The sequence below is a fragment of the Heterocephalus glaber genome, unplaced genomic scaffold (genome assembly GCF_053883595.1).
Source record: "Heterocephalus glaber isolate CG9 unplaced genomic scaffold, H.glaber_assembly_v1.0 deba00000818, whole genome shotgun sequence".
NCBI lineage: Eukaryota > Metazoa > Chordata > Mammalia > Rodentia > Bathyergidae > Heterocephalus > Heterocephalus glaber.
In genome coordinates this window covers 16,540,359-16,562,513 of record NW_028258164.1, presented here as the reverse complement: position 1 = coordinate 16,562,513, position 22,155 = coordinate 16,540,359, and the positions used below count along the sequence as shown (strand labels likewise).

The following is a 22,155-nucleotide window of genomic DNA, read 5'->3' as shown; positions in this document are numbered from 1 at the left end:
GCACACCAGGGCACACTAAATGCTGACTGTGCAGCAGGTGGGCAGTCAAGATAGGTGTGGTACACAGAAGGCAAACAAACTTCCCTCACACCAGAGCTGCCCCCTCCTTCACTCACTCGCTGCTAAGTTCCTGGCTGCAATGGAGAGAGGAAGAACCCTGGGTGAAGGCAACAGCCATTGGATGGGGAGTGAACATTAGGTGATGATTCTGCATGAACTGGTGGGCGGCATCTTGCTTACTGCAATGAGCTTCATACAGCCCATACCCATTGGGTGCAAGGAGCTGCTTGGGAGCCTGTGGAGGTGGAGCTTCCCCATTCTGCAGGCTCAGGAGAAAGCTACTTAGCAAACATCAGGTGTCCAGGGTGGGCCTCAAAGCCCCCTCCCTATGGGACAGGCAGGCGGCCACAGCCTCTCCCCTACCTCCTTGTTCCCAGACTAGGGCATTGGAAACAAATCGCCACTCCACCCTCATTCCTTTCCCAGGAAAGCCGGACTCCCCTGCATTTGCAATGCCTAACACGTGCAGCTTAATACATCTCAAAGAAGAAAAGGCAGCAGATGTTTTATACGATCACATTGTTTATTACGTGGCAGTGACCACTGAGGACCAACCCTACACAACCCAGCCACCAAGCACGTTATTTAAAAGGAAACAAATAATCCAGCCTGTTCACATCCAGTCTGGTGCAAGTTTAGAAATCTAAAGCTTAAATTGCAGCGGTGAGTGCTGCATAACCCCAGGGAGACAAACTGACCCTGCACTTTAGCAGAAGAGGGAGGGAGGCAGCTCAGGAGGAGAGGGGGAAGGGAGAGGGAGAGGGAGGAGGAGGAGGGATACACGGATGCAGGATGAATGAGAGTAACACTGTGCCCAGGCAGCAACAGGCCTCACATTGGCTTTCAGATCATGATCAGAAGGGGACAAAAAGCGAGGGAGAGAGAGGCACAAAATGAGTGCAAAAGAAGAGATTCTGTGTGAGGAGCTGTTTCACTCCAACTCAATGGGGCTTTTGTTCCTGAAGGGGCTCAGCCCTTTCGTAAAAACACTGATCATGCAAGGATACAAAGGTCTCACTTTCTGATGCTGGTGGAAGAAATAAGACAGAAGCACCCAAGCACACTCCTTCCACAAGGTGTCCCGTGAGGCAGGTGGAGAAACATGCCCCAGCCCCAGTGAGAAAGCCAGACCCCCACAGTTAGGGCTTCTCTTCTTTACTTTTGGCTTCAACTACTCACAGACCAGAAGCACCTTTTTGGGGGTATATCAGGTTTTTGTTTTTTTTGTTTTTTTGTTTTTTTGGTACCAGGGATTGAATTCGGGTCTTTCTGCTTGCGAGGCAGGTGGTGGAACCATTGAGCTAAATCCCCAGCCCCTCAGGTTTTATATCTTTCAGAATCCTGAGCTTTTTCTTGATGCTTTATGGGATTTTATTATCCCTCAGGCATTTGGCTTCATATCAAGATGTTCTTAGATGACAGTGCTCCTCCCACCTTTTCTGATCATTCTGATGGCTCTGGGACAGAGCCATCCTCTAAAAGTCTCGCCTGACCAGCTGGACTTTGGCAAGAGGGTTGTGCCCCAGTAAAACTCTGCTCACAGAGTCCTTTGAAAACATTTAAGCAGCTCTTTGTCATCCACCTTCCTCTGTAGGTCTTGGCTGAGAATATTGTCATCTGAAAGAAAACATCTGAATCTGGGCTGAAATTCAGCAAAATGACATACGGAAAATCTCTGCCAGACGGCAAGACAAGTCCACACCAAGGGAGGAAGCACTGTCCCTGGTGGATCTACCTAGAGTCACTTCCCAAGGTGGGCTGATTGCAGAGCAGACTGAGGGTCAGTGTGATCCAGTCTCAGGGACTCCAGATGAGATCCCCAAAACACAGACCTTTCGGTGGTACATTGAGGCATAACTAAGTTTTGCCAGGACCCAGAAACAACAGCACTGTGCTGACACTAGATGTCCACTCACTTTGCCATTGACCATTGAGTCTACTGGGGAATGATTTACCTGTGCCAGCAGAAGATTTTAGAATATGTTTTCTAAAATTTCAGATGCCTGGAATATGCTCCTTTCCTTAAGGAATTGGCACACTTTTTCCTTCTGTTACAATACTGAAAAATACTCAAAATGTGCAACTAAAATTTCTATCCAGATTTGTCTTAACTTGATATGTAGGAATGGCTCAGGAGGTGTGGAAAGAAGTAATTGTGGACATGTGTGAGTTCCATCTTGGCCTGGGTGGCTCATACAAAGGCAGGTACCCTTTCTAGGAGCCTGCACAGCCACCATCTCAGTGGTCCATGTGATGTCACTTGAAGCCACTTTTTCTTATTCTGTCCCTTATAGGAGTCAACTCAGGTTCAGCTTTGCAAAGAGAACAAGTAACACAGCAAACAGAAAGTGATCCTGCTGTACTCAGGATACCCCAAAGTGAGAACTGGGGCAGTGCAATATTTGAAGCAGTCTCCTTGTTCTTTCCTACCCCAGCTCCTCCAGCCCCACCCCCAGCTACTAGCACTGCATGCCCACCAGGAAGCCAGGCCTGTTTGTCCCAATCTACAGATACCACCATCAGCCACACAGGCACCTGCTTCCACACCCAGCGAGCCAGGGAGCAGAGCTTGTCTGGCCTCTCCACACAACCAGCCCACTTCCTGGACCTAGCGGATCCCTTCCCTGTCTTTGGCCACTCCTTGCCCCTTTTATCAAAGTCCTCCCCACCACCCTCCCATCTGTCAAAATCCTGCACAGATCCCTCAACTCTTATGCCACATGGAAATGTGTTCCTGCACTATCCAGCAGCTCTGGGGAATCCTGGTGATGCCACACAGGCTGGGCACTGAGCTCAGAGAAGCCTGGGAAGTCAGCCTCATGGACCAATGACAGAGACCCAGGTGTGGTAGCATCCCCTGCTCCTTCCCACCCCTGTGGCTGCACTGATCACTGAAGCACGATGGACCACAACCCCTCTGGGGAGAGGTGTGCATCCATACTATCTCAGTGGTGGTGTTGGAGCCTTGGCAAAGACACCCCACATCTTTTGGATGCAATACCAAGTACCAGGCAAAGGAGCTGGGTTGAAGATCATTTTGAGCTGCTGCTCAGTTCCTATATGTGCATTACTAATTTTGCAATGTTAGTTCTCTTTTAAACTGCAGGCATCCAGATGTAGGCTCCCCATCCAACCCATCTGAGACAAAAGAATACATGTTATGTTTTATCATAACCCACAGAGCACCTCACTAACAGCCATCAACACCGCGAAGTGTACACATTTGATTAATGTTTTGATTGATGCTTTTCTGAAAATACCAGCAGAATTCCAAGTTAGAATACAAGGCATGAAACTCTTTCAGACAGCCTGAACCTTTATAATGCACATGGCAAACAACTCCCCTCAAATAGCTGTAACTGTGGTTGGACTATGGTATCCAACTCAAAGTTACTGGCCTCCTGGTTTGATTTTATATTTTTAATCTACAGCAGTAATTGTTTATTAAGATATGAAATATTTCTCACCATGGCATTACTTGGATTTTGAGGGTCATCGTTTACAGTCCACATCTGCACATCATTTATAGGTTAATAGTGTGTACAGTGTCCAGAAAATCATGGTAACAGTCATTTATACAACCCGTAAATGGCAAAACATTGGAATTTGTTAGATGAAATGGTAAGTACTCACCATTCAGGTGTGTGAGGTTGGGAGTTTTGTTTTTTAAGAAATATTCTGACCAGATGTGGTGAGTAACATGGTAAGACATGGGAGGCTCGTTCATAGTGTCCCATTCAGGTGTGACAATTAATATCCACGGCTTCTGAATGGAATGAATGTGGCAATGTTAAGTAGCTGGAGCAGGAAATTACCTGTTCACTATCCCCTTCCTGTGGTCCGGCCCTTCCTTTTGCAACCTAGTTGTTATGGTTTGGGTCTAGATGCTCCCCAAAGCCTCATGCAGTGACTGAATCTAGAATGTGTGATGCTGGGATTAAGGGGGCGTGATTACTATACTAGTACACTGATTGGTTTGGTACCACCCTAATCCTGGAAGTCTGGATAAAAGGGGCAGAAAGATGCTGTTAAGGTTCCCTTGTTGCTTTTGTTACCATGTGGGTACCATGAACTGTTTCTCATCTGTGATGCTCCTCTGCCATGTGGCACCCTGCCTTGGAGCCAGCTGATTATGGACTGAAGCCTCTACAAACTGTGAGCTAAATAAACACTTTATCCTTTAACTTTGGGTGTCAGGTATTTTGTCTCAGCTAACTAAGACACTAGATTATACTTGAATGGAGTCTCTGTTGAAGAGCTGAAAAGAGGGAAGTAATCATTTAGGTCTCAGGAGCAGGATTAGCTGGCACAGTAACACACCCAAGTCTAAAGGACACTCTGAGGCAGTAATAAGTGTGGTGTTAACCTACAGATCATGCATAGTTATATCTGTAATTTTGCAGAAGGTTTCTGTCTTGGTAGCAATGGCTACGGTATTTCTGGAGGAGTTTCTGTACTCCAGACTCTGTATGATGAGGGCAATTCTGGCTTTTCCATCCTCCAGAGAGTCCCTGAGCTGGGATTATACTCATGGTCAGAACCTGCCATCTGCAATCTTTTCTTACACACTTAGCTAAGAGATCTGTACTGCAGACAACAGGGGTAGGATTTCTGTCCAGGATTCAGGGCCTAGGTTAGTCCTGTTGACTAAAACACCCATGACCACAATGTCCCTGCAGAGGGATGTCCCCACCAGCCCAGCTGTGGCATCAGCTGTTCTCAGTCACACTCCTGCTACGTCTCCTTTTGTCCAAATGTTTGCTAAGAAAAAGCGGCAGAGGATTACCTCTGAATTCTGTTCATTTCCTCCTCTGCCCCTCCCCCCGTGCTATGCATGTGTCTCCCAGGGTCCCATTAAAATGGAAGACTCTTGACCTAATGATGACAGCCTGCATCTTCAGGCTGTCCACTCAACACATGCCAATGGACACTCTGTGGGTTTGCTTGGTGAGGAGGAGGGAGTAGGGAAATGGGCTCTTCCCTCCATCACTCAAGAACAGAGAACTGAGCCCAGGACACAAGGACAGCACAGACAGGATAGATATGAGGACACAGAGCAGTTGAAAGCCACTTGCTCACCTATGGGAGGCAGAAGGAACCCTATCTCAAGTGAGGTCACAGAGCACCCGCTGAAGACACATGTACCTGACCTGCATTGGTGACTGATTCTCATGGATGACTTTTCCATCTAGATACAGACAAGGAGCTCAGTCTGACAGCTGATTTCTTAGAGGCTTCATCTTTAAAATGAGGAAAGCATCTGCTTCTGATGGGATTTGGAGGTGGCCCTGGAGTTGCTCTGGTTCGTCCACTCTGCAAGGACAATGCCCTCTTGCTTCCATAGCAGTTATGAAGCACAGGCTCCCAATCCCAGGTATGGGGAACTGGAAAGGAGCAGCTGAGGAGTTTCCCACACTTCCTGCCCACCCTAGGAGTGAGGATGTACTGCAGGTGTGGTGGACGCTGGCAAATGCAAATCTATAAAGTACCATCTGCAAATGCTCTGAGTTTATAAGCCAGAAACAGTCTTGCTCTGCAGAAAGAAAGGAAACTGCTAAATCAAAAGTCTCTGTAACCTTGAGAAGCAGCACTCGGTTACCCAGTCTCCCATTGTGAAATAGGAAGAAAAGGGGCAAAGGGGAAGGGGAAGTCAGAGGGGTAGGGGAAAGGAAAGAAGGGAATGGAAATAATGTGAGAAAATGAAACAATGGAAACAAAGTCTTTGTAAATAGGGAGGGATGGAGGGGTTGAAGGGAGGGAAGGGGAAGGGGGGAAAATAAGAACCAAGAGAGACTATGTAAAGGTGCAACTTTCCAATGATCAATGTCATTAGATTGTACACCTAAAATGTACCAATAAAATGAAAATTAAAAAAAATACTGAGTCACTGTGAAGTGCTTGGAAAAGAAATGAAAAGCATAAAGGAAAAAAAACCATTGTTTTGACATCAGGAGGCAATAAGAGTTACCTCTTATTCTCTTATATGGAGCCATGGCTGTGTCTCTCCAGGCTTCTCTCCAGGACTCTAGGTGTCTTTGCTATGTGAGTCTCACTGCCTGTGTGTTGAGGCCACCCTCCCTTTCTGCTTTAAGATCTGAAAGGAGCTAGAGTCTGCCATGTGGCCCAAGACCTGGGGAGCCTCTTCCTGATATTTCTGAAAATGTGCAGCCCCTTTGGCAGGGTCACCATGGCCTGAGGCCCCCTGGGCTCAAGGCTCCTCATCTCTGGAATCCTGCAGGGCAATGATGGCTGCCAGCTTCTCTCTAACACGTGGGGATCCTGAGGCCTCCTCGACTTCCTCCCTGCCATTTGCAGTATGCTTCATCTGAGAGGTGGATACTACAGCAAACTTTCCCCCAGAACCCGCCCACCTTCTGCCTCTCGGGTTCTCTGGTCACCAGCACTTGCAGGGGTGTTTCTGTCCCCTCCCACTGGATACCTCCTCTATCCCACTCCTGTAGCTTCTGCACTCGTTACTGGATGCTCTAAGAAACTCTAAGTGCCTCACTTGCTTTGGAGACAAATAGCTCTCCAGCCTGTCCCGTTGCAGCCCCAGCCCTGCATTTTCTCTGGGGCTTGGAGAACAGAGAACACCACAAAGATGTCCCTGCTGGCTCTCATGGACTGGCAAGGCAGCGACAAAGGATGGGCTTGGTGCTACATGTCTGTAATCCCAACACTGGGAGGTTGAGACAGGAGGAGGTTGAGACAGGAGGATCAAAAGTTCAGGTCCTGCCTGGGCAACTTAGCAACTTAAGGAGACCCTGCCTCAAAATTTAAAAAGTAAAAATTTAAATAAATAAGGGACCATAGGTATAGCTCAGTGTGAAGGCCCTGGGTTTGTCCCCAGTACCACACACACACACACACACACACACACACACACAAAGAAATTGGACCTGGCAAGAATTTTTGAACGTTTTTCCTTTCTTGCCTACACTGTAGCAGATATAGGAACAGTCAATTTAGTCTTTAATCATTTTCAGCCTGTTATATACATATACATATACACAATTGTGGTAATACTATCTTTATATTTGATGTGCCACTTTCTTTCTTTTATTATTTCTTTTTTATTTTGTTGGTACCGGGAATCAAACTCAGGACCTTGCGCTCGGGAGGCAGGTGGCAGAACCACTGAGCTAAATCCCCAGCCCCTGTGCTATTTTCTTAATGCAGAAGCATTTGCATATATTCTTAAGTGTTTTCTCCTGGTTATGGTTTTCCACAGCATAAGTTATCCCTTATTTAAATCATCTCTAATTATTAAACACTGAGGTTAGTTTACACATACATAACACATGATAAACACATTTGCTCACATAAAACATTCTGATCCCTTTGCCATTATGTCCTAAGCTTAAGTAACTAGAAAAGGACTGAGAGCTAATGAAACCCTAATATTCATCTGGTGACACTGAAGTGTTAAAGGCTTGGTCTCCACCCTGGGGTGCTACTGGTAGGAAATGGAACCATTAAAAAGTGGGCCTGGTGGGAAGAAATTGGGTCATCACAGCTGTGTCCTTGAAGGGGACATTGAGATCCAGGCCTCTTTTTCTCTCTCACTACTTCAATGGCCACCACAATGAAGTCATTTCCTCTGTCACAAACTCCCTGCCATGATATCTGCCTCAACCTAGGCTCAAAGGCTATGAGCCAACCAGCCATGGACTGACACACCCAAAACTGTGAGCCAAAGTAAATCTTTCCTCCATTTTCAGTTGATTATCTCAGGTATTTTGCCACATGAAGAAGTCATGAGAATGCTACGGGGTCAGGGAAAGCCAGCACTCAAAGAGAATCTTGGTAAAGGTTTCTGTCCCTATACCCTATTTTTAAACAAATAACAAAGTACCAACACTATTCAAATTTGGTGTCTCTACTTAAAATTCTCTTGAAAGATGAGGTGCTGATAATGTATTTGTGATCAGAATAATTTATATTAGCACAGCACATAACAGAATGACAAATGTGAAATGATTCCTCACTAAAATGGTTTTGTATTTACACTACTGAGTTAGGAAAGGGATCTGGGGACGCATTCTGGAAAGAGTCCACTAAAATCTAACTTCTGGCTACACCAGAGATAGTAAAGAATTGGTATTTGGCTACTTCCTCTTTCAAGCCAGTCTTGTCCATGAGGTGAGCATTCTAAGAAGGCTTGCTAGAAATCATTACAAAATATAATGCAACCATAATGACTAACCTTCATAATTAAAATCACACAAAATCAGATATTGCATTTATTGCCAAATACAGCACTGAATGTTGGTTTGGATCTGAAATCCTTGAGGTTAGTGAATAAGTTGTTTTTCTGATTCCAATTTTCACAATGATTTAAAGCAATCTTCACATCCGTGGTGCATCTTACAATAAAGGAAAACTATAAATTTCACCATTATTTGGTATGGCAAGCAACATACGTGCCACAGAGATTAACCAACCTCCTCCCATTTTTTTGGCAGCCAATATCTTCACAGTTGTCAGAGAGAGAAATCAATGCCTTAAACCATCTAAATGCAGCCGGGGAGCTCAGTTTTGAGGCCATATGAAGCATTGATCCATACTGCTCGCTGCTTGTGATTTAAGTACAGAATTATAGAAGAGTAGCTGTCAGTGCGCTGCTGTATTAGCAAGACCAGCCTAGAGGCTTTAAAATGGGGACTATTTTCCAGTAACAGCAAATGAATGTGTTTGCCTTTCATATTACAGACTACCTGGAAATCAAACATCAACGTCCAGTAGCACTCGATTAAAAAAACCCAGAGATGTGTATTTCCTCATAGTGTCAAATGTGTCATCCGTTTCCAAACTAGATGATATAGAATCAGACAGATCTTTCTCAAAGACACCAGAAAATAAGGAGAAGCCAATATGCTTGAGGCAGGAGGACTTGGGGACAGCCAGCAGGGGACATCAGTGGAGGTGCAGAGCTCCTAGCTCCAGGGACACCACAAGCTGTCAGTATCTGGTGCTTCTTCCTGCAGTCAGAGAACTGCTGTCGCTTGAGCCCAGGCGGTTCCAGTCATGCCTGAAATACACCAGCACCCAAGTCCCAGATAAGCACCTCAGAGCTGAGATAAAGATGTCCCATGTTTCCAGTGGTGCTGCCCAAGCCAGGCAGGGCTGCTGGGAAAGAAGGGGAAAGGGCCGAATGTACATTCTTGAGACAAACCTATTATTCATAGACCTTGTCAATAGAAGACTCTATTTTGCTTCTCCACAGAAAAATCCCCAAATCCAATACATCTGTGAATAAACACCAGTGCCTCTTTGCTTCTCAGACTCCCTTGGTCTGAGAGGCTCAAGCTGGGCAATGTCTTCATTTATTACACATTTACCATGTATGGACTACAAAGGCCCCAAGCCTTGTTACCCAAAGGGTTACCTTTAGCCAGCAGCACCCATACCATGTGGCTCCCCAGGGCTCCATGGCAAACTCCCTATTAGAACCTGCACCTCCAGTCTCCAGGTACCTTTCTACACACAGGGTAGGGTTTCAAAAGTACCAGGGGAAGATACTATGAAGAACATATTTTTGATTCCTTCCTTTGTTACTTTTTGAGATCCTTGGCCACAGATTGCGGTATACACATCAGTGAAAATATGAAAGGCCTGATAGAGTTTCCCCATTCTCAAAAAACACACCTGCCAAGTGTAGGTGTAGAGAGATGCCCACCATAATTTAACAGCCTTGGGATATGCTAGGTACACATATGCACAGCAGGTGCATTCAGGGGAAATTGAGGAGCTTGTTTTCACAGAACCTGACAAGTGGCTTGATTCTTCAGCAGCCTATTAGTTCCACACTGGACTTTATATTTAACCACACCCACTGTCTTAATGACCATCTGGCATTTGATTCCCTGTCCACCTTGGGAGATGACAGGCACAAGCCACCCTGGGTGTGTGTTGGGGTGGAAGAGCACAAACATACAGGCACTGGACAGCTACTCCCCTGCGGATATCTTCCAAAGCTCAATCTTCTTGATCCAACAGCCACCATCCCCTGTTCCATTTTTTTCAAAATTAGCTTCCCTGAAGATTAGTGCCATCATCTTGGATGAAGCAAGAATTCAAGGCCTCCCAAACTCAAAAGTCTGACATGTTCCTTGACAAGGTAAGTTCTTCCTTTGCATGATGCTCCTCTGGTCTGCCCATTAGTGGAACTCCCAAGGACTTCGCAGAGAACTTTAGTACCTAGCCAGCAGGTAGGTCATGCAGGAAAACAAATCTTACATTCCTGTCACAAAAGCCATACAGACAGCCCCTGTGTCTTGAATTCATCACCAACTGCAGTGATGCTAGGTGGATGAATCTCCAAAATAGTACCTCCTGCCTGCCAGCTCCAAACACCTTTCAGTCTTCCTATGAGCCCCAGAGGGTAGCTATTTGTTTGGATTCAAGAAACTGGAAAGGGGAGAAGATAATGCAGAAACAATATGAGCATCCAGAGCAAACTGTTAGGTAAGCTGGTGAGAAGGCCACCCTCAACCAGTGGGGTGTTGTCACAGGAATCTCTGGACTACTTTGTCATACACTATCCAATGTCAAAGACTACACCAAGAAGGTTTCCATGGCCCAAAGAGAAGGCCATCACAGGAGCTGGTGGATGCAAATGGTACCTGTGGCAAATGTGACAGATGGTCATACTTGCTAAGGCCAGAGGTGGCAAGAGTCCAAAGCTGGCTCACGCTGGCTTTTAGGCTCTGAGTCCAGACTCTCATTTCTAAAAATGGAGGCTGAAGTGCAGACGGATGAATTGATTTGTCCAAGCTCACCCAGCACAGTATGGCAGAACAGGGGCTACAGCATACCAGAGCATCACCCTGAACTAGAGTCAGGCTCGCTCTGCAGTGGTCTCACAAGACCTTCCTCTGACTCATGACCTAACTCAGTGTAATGACTCCCCTACTCTTATTCTACTGCTTCATCTACTCCAGGCTGGGGTGGCCATATGGGTCACAATCCCATCACAGCTGAAATATCCACTGGACTACATCCCTCTAGAGAGTCTTGTATTTCTTGCATTAAGTTTTGTTGAAATCAGGAATAAAACAAATATGCACACCCAAGTTCATACACCAGAAAAAAACATGAGAGTCTAACCAGTTTCTATTTTTCCTACCTAAGGTTATAACCTGTGGTTTCTACTTCTCAAGCAAAGCTGCTCTAGGAAAAAACAAACTATAATGAGTATTAGAAAGATAGAAGATGCTGGTACATGGATATCCACACTTAAAAATATTTTTCAGTGCTTCTAAATGACTTTGGTTGATGAAAATCTGGAAGACAGTGCAATGGGAGGTCACAGATCTTGTCAAGGTCTATGAAGGGACAGAGCTTCCTGCCCAGGTTTGGGACTTGACCCTGCCCATCCTGTGTCTTTCAGGTGAGACACCAGGATCACTCTCCAGGGAAGTCGACTGATTATGGGGGAGGTAAGATCTCAACCTGGTCCCTGTCACCAACCAGAAAAAGAACGAGGAGGTAAGTAAACCCCTTGCTTCTGTGGGCTTGACTTTTTCTCATTTCAGAATGAACTTAATAATCACCAAGTCTCCTTTCTGCTTTAATGTTTTATGGTTCCATGATAATACTTGTTAGAATTCTCAGGGTTTCCCTTGCTATTTTAGACCACAACCAGCAGAGCAGCAGAGAGTATTTTCAGAACTACATCTACACCAAGTGAATTACTTCGCTATCTGTGATTCTCATGGCATCCTATTTCATGTTACACACACATTGGTAAGATTCACCTTTGAAAAACTGCTTGAGTGAATGTCCCCAGGTCAGCATGCATCCCTCTCCTGCCACTCATTCCTGTGAGATTCATGTCTCTGAATTTGGGATGTGACTTGGGCATGATCCAGGTCACCAGGAGTCTTTCATTGCTTGTTCTTGCCCCTTGTCACCTTGTGCCATGGGCTATTTCTCCAGGAGGTTACAGCCTGTAAGGCAATGCCTGATTCTACAGATGACCCCAAACTCTGCCCATACACAGTACCCAACAAGGGCAAATGGATGTGGAAACCTAGCAAACCATGTGCCCCATTCTTGCCACCTCTGCCAAGCCTGTGACTGTGACCTGCTGTGTTCATGGAGCTGGTGGAGAGCATTCCAGTAAGTGGGACTGACAGCCACCTCCATCTCGGGGCCCCAGGAAATGAGCCTGACAACACTCCTGCTTTATAGCATTAGAGTACTGGGAATTACTTCCAATGCAGGCAGAAGAGAAATGCAATAGCTGGGCAAATGAGATTTCTTTTCCAAATTACCACAAGCCTCATAATATGTGTGTTATTCTTGCCTAGCTTGGCAAACCAAACCACGTCTCTAGTACAAATGGTGATATTCAAGAGACAAGCTTTTAAAAGAGGAAAGAAATGCATTTTTCTATTCCCTATCCTATTATTTCCTTTTCATTCGTCACCAGGTAGGGTGGGTGTTTGTACAGGAAATGGAGATTTTGAGTTCTGAATTCCAGTTCTGCCTTGGAAAAAAAAATTTTACAACGACCCGAGAAAACCTTTTTATTTTGTTCTGTGAAATAAGGTCAACATCACTCCTCAAATGAAAAGCAGAAATGAATACAGAGATATAATTAGAGTACAGCAAAAGGGGACTTCAAAGTAGATTTTACCTTAATCTATACTTCCAATCTGTTGCTACTTTAAGATGTGAATTCTTCAATACACATATTGACCATAGGACTTAATGCCCCAAATAGGATATTACTGAGAATAAAAGAGAATGCTACTAAAACCAGAGTCAGGAAAACTGTCATAAATTGAGATTATCTGAAGCAGAATGGAATATGTGGTCACTCTACTTGTAAAACACTTAACACTATTTTTTATTTTCATAATTTTAACAATGATTGCTTCTTTTGTTTTCTTCTGCTATCCTTCACACCAAGTCTAAACTTTTAATTCTCAACATTCTCTAGAAGCCTAAACAAAATTTTACTTTCCAGAGAAATTCATCTTCAACAATCACTTGAGGAACCCAGACACTAGGAAAAATGTTGAGACTGATCCAGAAAGACCTCGAGACAAGTAGCTTTTACCCTGATAATGATGCTGTGCGATTCTTGGAAATAGGAAGTCTGACCCACAGGCATCCTTGCATCCTTGATGATACCCAAGTCCCCCAGGACTCATTGAATACTTTATGTGAACCAGAAAGGCCAATCACCTCCCATTTTTTCAGCTCTTCCTCATATAAAGTCAAGAGAGAATCGAATTTACCATACACTTTGGGAAAATATATGAATTAGTGCTAAACAGCCAATTCCCTATTTTAAAAAATCATCATGCAAAAATAAAAGGGTGTTATTTCTAAGCAACCACACAGATTCCACGGTGATGTTTACAGCAATAGCCTGTTAATGCTCAAAACAGTTTCTACATTGACATCGTAACATTAATGATACAGCTGAATGCCAGTGCTCTGGATTGAATGTGTCCCCTAAAGGCCATGTGTTGCAAACATAATCTCCAATGCTGCAGTGTTGTGAGGAGAGGGAAGAGGCAATTCACTTACTGACTGCAGGAGTGGGTGAGTTATCTGGGGGTGGGGGTACTCTCCTCCCCCCCCCCCCCCGACCTTCTACCCTGCGCCATGGGAGACACAGGACAATGGCTCTTGCCAGATATTGGCCCTGAAACCTTGGACTTCTAAGCCTCCAGAGCTCTAAAACATCCATCTCTCTCCTTTGTAAATTCCTCAGCCTCAGATCTGCTAGAGCAGCACAAGATGGACTAAGACAGCCAGGATTTACCTTTCTCATGGAAAATATAAACATTGTCAATGTGAACTTTTCTGGATCTAGATGGGGTCTTCCGTGAGAACAAGAGAAAACAATTAATCCAATGGTATTGGGAAGAGCTCTCAAAATTTTATACTGTATTTCTGAGATGATAAGTTCAATTTTATCACAATTATATCTGAATCTTGGCTGTGTCAAAGCATAAATTTTGAGCTCTGACTCTTACCCTCCAGGGATAACTTAAGAATATGAAAGATAAAGCCAGGGGTGGTGGAACACAGCCAGCTCGTTGGGGGGCTGAGGTCCAGAATGGCTGGAGCCCAGGAGTCTGAAGGCAGCCTGTCCAACACAGTGAGGTGAAAATCACTCCACATAAATCAGCAACCACCAAAGCCATAACCACAGCCTGATTCTGGATAGGGAACTTGACCCATAGAAGGTGACACAGCCATACACAGGACCCTTGGCTCATGTGCCACCCGCCGACCTCAGACTCAGGATCACACCATTTTGAACTGACCATCTGTACACAAGTGGATTATATTTTCATTATAGGTTTATGGAGAGATAGTTGCTCAATTTTTGCCAAATCTCAAGGACACGAGACAGTGCAGTTTGATTTTTTCTTGTGGGTCCAGAGATAAGGTCATCAGTATCGGGGAAAGTCTTCACCGATGGAGCACAGGTTTTGTACGTGAAAAAAGAACATGAAATCCATTCTTTTCAATAAGAGTGTCAGGCTTAAGTTTCAATTAAAATGGCGCATGCTTGTTATTTGGCAGTTGGTGACAATAAAACCTCCAAACGGGTAAGATATTCAGGTAACAGAGAAGCACGATTTATATTTGTTGTTTGAATCCATTAAAAATGAGCCCTTGGTCCACATATTTAGGAAAGTGCATATGACAGAAAATAACAGTGTCTTCCTTCTGAATATTAATAATATTGATCAGATACTGACAGCCTTGATGTGGTTTTCAACAGATCACAAAAACCTCCTCCAAATCTTTGGTTTCTAAAAAACACAAAGCAAATGGGACCAACCACTTCACTCTCTGAATCTTGGGACTAAACACCTAATCAAGAAACACGTAGTCCAGAAACACCGGCTTTATTTCTTCAGGAATGAATTTGCAGCACAGAAGTGAGGCTGCAGCTGAACTCCTCTCAATTGTGAAAGTGATTCCCAGAGCCCCTTGTAAAGAGATCGAAGGAAACAAAGCAAGGAGAGCCTGTCTGTATGTGAAAGGAAGGTAGGAATAAGTGCTGGGAACAGCCCTGGGCGTCTGGGTCAGGATGGTGGGCCAGCCTGGACTATCTCGGAGAGCCAGAGGCTTCTCCTTGTGAGGTGATGCCTTAAAAACGACGGCTTGCAATCCAGGCCCTGAATTCCTACTCAGCTGGAAGGACAGGGACACAGAGCAGCAGTGAAAACAGAGTATGCAAAACAAAGGGGCCCACCTGTGGGCCAGGACAACTTCCTCCCTTCCTGGCTTCCATTTCCTCCTGGGGAAATAAAGGGAGGTCACTGGTCCCACCCTAAGAATGTGTGAGGACCAACCAAAGCTCATGTGTCCAACAGCCTGTAGTTTCCAAGCCATGCTCATATTCAGGACATTCACAAAAGCCACCACTGCCTGCCTTGGTGAAGAAGTGCCCATCAGAGCAGGCAACTCTCATGAACCTGGTGTGGGGCACAGCAGCCTGGTACAATGGCCAGGGGTAGGGGGGGATACGATTAAGCAGAGTGGCAGGGCAACCAGGGGTTCTGCACGACAGCATCTGGGGAGGGGATTGTGTCCTAGGAAGTCTGTGGTGAGAAGAGACACGTTGAAGCTCAGTTCTGCCGTGGCCCAATGAAATGTAGGCAGGGCAAGTACAGTCCTGCCAGCATCATGCGGGGCCTGCACTAAGAGGGTAGACAACACTCTGAGGAGTTTCATGATCAGAGAGGGCAAAGTGCACTGCATGGCCAGGCCAGGCACAGGCTGCCCATCCCAGATCCCTCACAGTGTGTGTGGAAGATAAATGTGCGCAGGAAGGATTGTGCCAAAATTGACCCAGCAGGCATGGCTTGAATGGTCATGAAATATACTCTACTTTGGCAGAATTCCACCTACTTTTCCCTCTGTTCAAGACTTGGTTCTGATTCAAGAAATGGTCCAGGCACTCAGTTTCTCCTCCAGCCTCACACCTTTTAACTGTCAATAGGAAAGATGTGTGCATGCGTATGTGTGTGTGATAGGTATCTACCTGTTGTGAAAGTTTACATCTGTGTGATATCATCAACTTTCCCCAATACCAAGCCTGCCAGGTCTTCAGTACAATGACATCAGATGAGTTTTATCTGTAGTCATACCTTGGAATTCGACTGCTTTGAATTTAGCACCTGATCCATTTTGATGAAGTTTTGCCTGGTACCCATCATTTGTTTGGTACTCTACATGCAAGGTAGAACTCATCCGTGTTGCTTGCCTTATGACTTGATACCCTTTCCAGCTGGAACGACTCATTCGGTACTCACTGATTTTGGTACTACTCCCATCTCCCAGAACCAATCAACAAGCGCCGAGGTACCACTGTGTTTCAAACTTCAACCGGCTCAGATAAAAACATAAACTCACAGACATCAACTACAAGGGGGACACCAAACTATTACAAAAATTCTAGGAAAATGAAAGTAATATGTCTACGGTCGACAGAGAAAAGGGGGGTGATGTCAAAGTCTGTGAATGTTGTGACTGCCCAAGACAAGTGTGATGTGATTCTCGGAGGTCCCCCAAGACAGATGCTCCTATTGGCACAAACAAGGGACAGCAAACACATCTCTAAGCCTGCACAGCTGGGGACCCATGCAGCACGCGTGCCTCAGCAGTGAGCACACATTTTGTGTGACTCCATGAAGTCAACTGTCACCAAGGTCAGAGCTTGCTACAAAGGAGGGCCGGACGCCTCCCAGGTCAGATTCCACACACGCACCCAATCCCTGAATATTCACTTTATTTCCAGCTTCATCTTCTGCAGCCTTCTATGCAGGCAAGCTTTTCTTTTCTCCTTTTAAAACAGAAGACAGGCTTGTAGCTTTAGGCCACTGTGCCAATTCAAGAACTAGACATAAACTCCAAAGAGCCTCCCACGTTTGAGGCATCTTGGGAAAGCAGATCTTGGGAAGGAAGCAATATCCTTCCAGCTTTATTGTCAAGCTTACAATAGCCCTTCATGATTAAATGGGATTGTACATTTTTTTAAGATGTTCATGGAATGGCAGCTCATTTGGATTTGCATTGTCTTCATCATTCCATTTATTTTCTCCTGAGCAGAGATAACAGGGCCTGGCTGTCTCCGAGCAGAAAGACATGAATGTTTAGGTTTCAAGGAGAAGATCCATATGATATCTGATTTGACAATGTGTGTGTCTTTTGAAACTAGGCTGATAACTTCACAGTCATGGGATGTAGGCACCAGGCTTGGAAGTAGGTGTGTTCGGCTACTGTAATGTGTTTTAGGGTTCACACATCTTGAAGATGAGAGATGACACATTGAGTGCCTAGGCACCCCACTTGGATACAACACCTTCCAATTGTCACTGTCTTGCCAAGTACCCTGGGAGCTAAGAGGTTTAACAGCTGGGGATTTTCCTGTTTTACCCAGTGCCACTGTGGCTTCATGAATCCAGTTCACACATCCCTCCCCACAGGACAGCCCCACATTCCCCAAGGCTAGGGCAGGTGCCATGCTTTCTGGAATCTTCAGTACTGCTGAACACAGCAGGAAATGGATGATCAAGCAGGACTTGGTTGGTGGCACAGAGCAGCACTTGGCACAAAGCTTTAGATGGAAGGAAAACAGTCTTCCTGTGGTTGTTGATACTTCTGCATACATAGTGGCTTGTTAAAGGGTCAACTTTAACAAGGATGGGGTGCAGGTCAGAAGTACGAGTCTATGGGTGAGGCTTATTTTGTCCAAGTAGGAAGAAGATGGGAAAACAAGCTTTTCCACATCAAATGCCTTTTTCGCACAAACATACACATATCCTTATCATGATAGGACAGGAACTTTTCAAGTCCACTTCCCTCTGAAGGGAGGGAAGCTGCTTAGTAGCCAGTTCCTGTTTCTGATCCTCACTGATCCCCAAAGAGCAGCTAGAAAGAAGTAACCAGCCAGAGCAGGCACAGTGTTCCCCATGCCTCTCCCAACTTCCTCAACTCCACCTGGCCGTGGCCTCCTCCTCCTAGAGCTGGGGCCACCTTAAGGAGGGTAGAGAGAGGATAGGAAACAGAAAGGCCAAATGTGTGGGCTGGGAAGGGGATCTGGAGAAGGAGGGGGCAGAGGAAGTAATAAGATGTAATGTATGTGGTATGTGTATACCAATTCCCCAAGGTGAGTGTAATTATGACATATCACAAGGATACATCACCAAGAAAAATGAATATAAAACAGTTGAATTTCAAGAAAGGGAGAAGGAAAGCAGGTTTTCTAAAATTATGCATCCTTGCTGAACGCTAATCTAGGCACAGGTACAAATTCTTCTAACACAGCTAAGCCAATACACAGTACAAGCTCACTCAGCATTTATATCCTTATTTTTCCAGAGCTTTGTGCCTAGAAGCCTACTGAACACCTAGTGGATGCTCAGTGAATATTTGTATTCAGTGAATACTGCCTTTTGCTCAAGAAGTTCTCTGAGTATTTATCAAGAACTAACCATTGTTACCTTCTTTGAAATTCTGGAAAATTACTACATTGGCCAATGTCAGTTCAAACAGAAACCCAGCTGGCTGACTCTTCTCTCCCTCATATGGATTTGGGATATAGTTCCTACCGCCTGGAGGCACATCCTTCACTATAATGTGGAATTGCGGGGATTAGAAGGTATGAGAGATCCATGCCAAGCCAAGCACGACATAGAGCTGCTGTCCACACCTCTAGACATGAGCCCCACAAGTACTTCCAGCACTGGGCACTCGTGGAGCCTAAATCGAGGAGGACTATGGATGTATGACTCAGGTGTGGTTACAAAGATTGTGTGAAAAAAAGAGAACATCAAAATTTCATTAAGAATTTTTAATATTTGTTTCTGTCAGAATCAGACTTTAGATATATTGGATTAAATAAAATACAAAATTCATCCCATCTGTTTCATTTATTTTAATGTGGCTACGGTTACCAACATCTTGTAAATTAGAGCACATCAGTAGCTCCTAGTGCATTTGTATTGTCACTGTGCCAAGCATCCTATAAATATAAAGCAGTATTACTAGTTGACTAGATGTTAAAATTATGGAGGGAAAACTTGGGAGTTTTAACCTTGTCTTTGGAAATAAAGATTTAATTAGCATTGGGGTCAAACATTTGATGGACGAAAGTTATTGCTGTCTTTTAATTCTTGTATCAAAATATTCTTTTTTATATGAATAAGTAACTGTCAGGTGAAGTTTTTGCTTTATAAAATCAGTAAGGCGGCTGGGCAAATTCATGGGGCTGGGATTCCCAGGCTTGCATGTAGACATCCTTGGTTTGCATGCTTCCCTGGACATAGTGGTTTACTCCTGCTGCTGCTAGCCTTGGGACCATCCAGCACTACAGGACAGGTAACCCTCTCAGAAGGGTGGAGGAAGGCATGCTGGGAGGATCCACATGCACACAGGCGGGTGTGCACATGCTTCTCATGGCCCATCCTCACCTCCAAGACAGCATTCCACAAATGGTCAGACACATTCACACCACTTCTTCTCCAACAAACATGCTCATGCAGATGACTGGGACAGCTGGTATTGCGTGGTTACTGCACACTACTCACTGAGCCTAAGAACAAATAAAATAATACATCCTCAGTAGCAAAGGATAGAACTCTGCCCTTCCATTCCCAACTTGCAGGTGAAAGTCCACCTCTGTCCTCGAATTCTGGTTATGCTGGTGTGGACCTGAACTGGAGAGTTTACAACTCTCTGGGTAGCTACCAGTCAGGGGACTTATCTTTCCAGAGAAGTTTATCAATGCACGCATTGTTTGCAAAGGACCTTCAGAGAAGTGGTGCTTGGCTCTTTGGTCTTGGTGGGGATGGGTGGAGGAGTGGTGGAGAGGACCAGGGACAGTGTGATTGACAGGGAAACAACTGATGTGTACTTTGGTAAGTTTTCATCCCCAAATTTCTCATATGATCACTGTGAATGGTTTCAATGCCATCAAATATGTGATTTGAGGCTAGAAGTAAAGATGTTCCCAAAGAGTAAAGCTTACATAAAGAATTTGGAAGGTTTTTTTTTCTCCCCATTAACTTTATTGGTACATTTTAGGTATAAAATACAGTTACATTCATCATTGGGATCTTGTACCATTACATGAGTATCTTGGTTCTTATTTTTTCCTCTTCCCTTGCCCTCCCTTCACCCCCTCCACCCTTCCTTATTTGCAAAGACCTTGTTTCCAGTTTTTTCCTCTTCTCATATTTTTTCCTTTCCCTTTTTTCCTTCCCCTACCCCTCCCAATTACCCTGCTCTTTTAGACCTTTTCTTCCTGTTACACAATATCAGTTATACATTTTTTAAATTACAATATTAAGATCTAGGAGATATTACCACAGATTTTACAGAATTTAAAAGGATATAGAGGGCCGGGGATTTAGCTCAGTGGTTTTGCCACCTGCTGCGCAAGCACAAGGACCCGAGTTCGATCCCCAGTACCAAAAAAAAAAAAAAGGATATAGAAAGCATATTACAAAAATCTTTTCTGAAATAAATTTGACAACTTCTAAGAAGTACCTTGGAAGACAAATTAATGAAACTCACTCTGGAGGAAATATAAAATTTGAATAGCACCTTTTAAAGAAAGTATATTTCTAGCTTAAAAACCTACCTATATGACAACAGCAGGCTCGTATACATTTTAACTGATAAATTATATCAAACAATTAAAGCAGAAAAAAGAAGGAACACTTCTCCCCTCATTTTAGGAAATCAATATTGAGCTAATCTTAAAACTCGATAAAGATAATAAAAGAAAAAAGTATGAACACAGATAGAAATTTGTTTAACAAAACAAACTATTAGAAGTCAGATCTGGCAGTATGTAGAAAGTGGTTTTGTTATGGGGATGGCAGTGTTGGTTCAGCATTGGAAGATCCACCCCCAAAAGTCATCATTTTAACAGAGGAAAGGAAAAAGCCATATGATCCTGTCACTAGTTGGAGAAAAAGTATTGGACTAAATTCTACAGCTGTTCATGGTAGAAGCTATCAGGAGACTAGAAGTAGAACAGAAACTTCTCAACAGATTAAAGACATGTACTCCATACATCCAGCAAGAACACCTTATATGAATGGAGAAGATACAATGCTTTCTCCTTAAGGTGGGGAACAAGGGCAGATATGCTTACTCTTTATCTGTCCATTAAACTTTGAAACCTAGGCCCCACCAAAGTAGTCTGGCAATAAAATGACACAACTAGGATAAGATTGGCAAGGCAGAAGCAAAATCTTTATATGTAGATGAAATGATCATCTACAGAGAAAATACTAAGAAATCTCTAGGAGACTCTAGAACTGTACTTGAGTTTAGCAGGATTAGAAAACACAAGGTATATATAAAAATTCAGGTCTGTGTATACTTGCTATAAATGAAGAATTGGATATTGAAATTTAAAAGTTATGTAGGAGTACAAAGGACCTAGAAAAGTTAAAAACAAAAACAAAAACGGTGTTGGAAGACGTTTAGTACCTAATTTTAAGACTTCTTCTAAAGCTACAGTAATCAAGGCAGTATTGGTGTAAGGAAAGACATATAGATCATTTGAATAAAACAGAGCATCTAGAAATAGAACTACACATATATGCTCCACTGAGTTTTGAAAGATTATTTAACATTAGCATTTTATAGACTATAAACTCAATTCAAGGGCCAAGGAAGAGATAGTGTTTTCAGCAAACAGCACTAGAACACCTGGTATCCGTATATAAAAAATTAACCTCAACCCTTTATTTCCATACATGAAAATAACTTGAAGGGATCTATGAACCTAAATAAGAAAGCCTAAAAGTATGAAGCTTTAAGAAGAAATTATAAGGGAAAATATTTATGAATTCAGGGTAGGCAAGAACTATCTAGGATACAAAAGACATGATGTCTAAAAGAAAAAAAATGATAAATGAGATTCCATCAAAATTTAGAACTTTAAATGACATCATTGAAATGAAAAGTAGTCCTTAAACAGACTATATTTACAATGCATATAACCTATGACCAGAATATATAAAGAACTCTTAGAGCTCCTTAATAGACAACCCAATTAAAATGTAGACATAAGAAGATGAAAAATAACCAGTATAG

General features: G+C 43.9%; 1 protein-coding gene across 6 annotated transcripts in view; it reads right to left on the bottom strand.

Moving 5' to 3' along the window:
* Positions 1 to 22,155, bottom strand: part of Dpp6 (dipeptidyl peptidase like 6) — an 863,175-nt gene that overhangs the window by 384,225 nt on the left and 456,795 nt on the right. Inside the window, exon 1 of one of the 6 annotated variants that reach the window (XM_021240796.2) lies at positions 3,694 to 3,712. The exons of the other annotated variants lie outside the window; for them this stretch is intronic. Within the exon in view, the coding sequence (XP_021096455.2) occupies positions 3,694 to 3,696 (3 nt within the window). The 5' untranslated portion in view covers positions 3,697 to 3,712. Of the gene's footprint in view, positions 1 to 3,693; positions 3,713 to 22,155 lie in introns of those variants that run through there. 6 annotated transcript variants of the gene reach the window in all.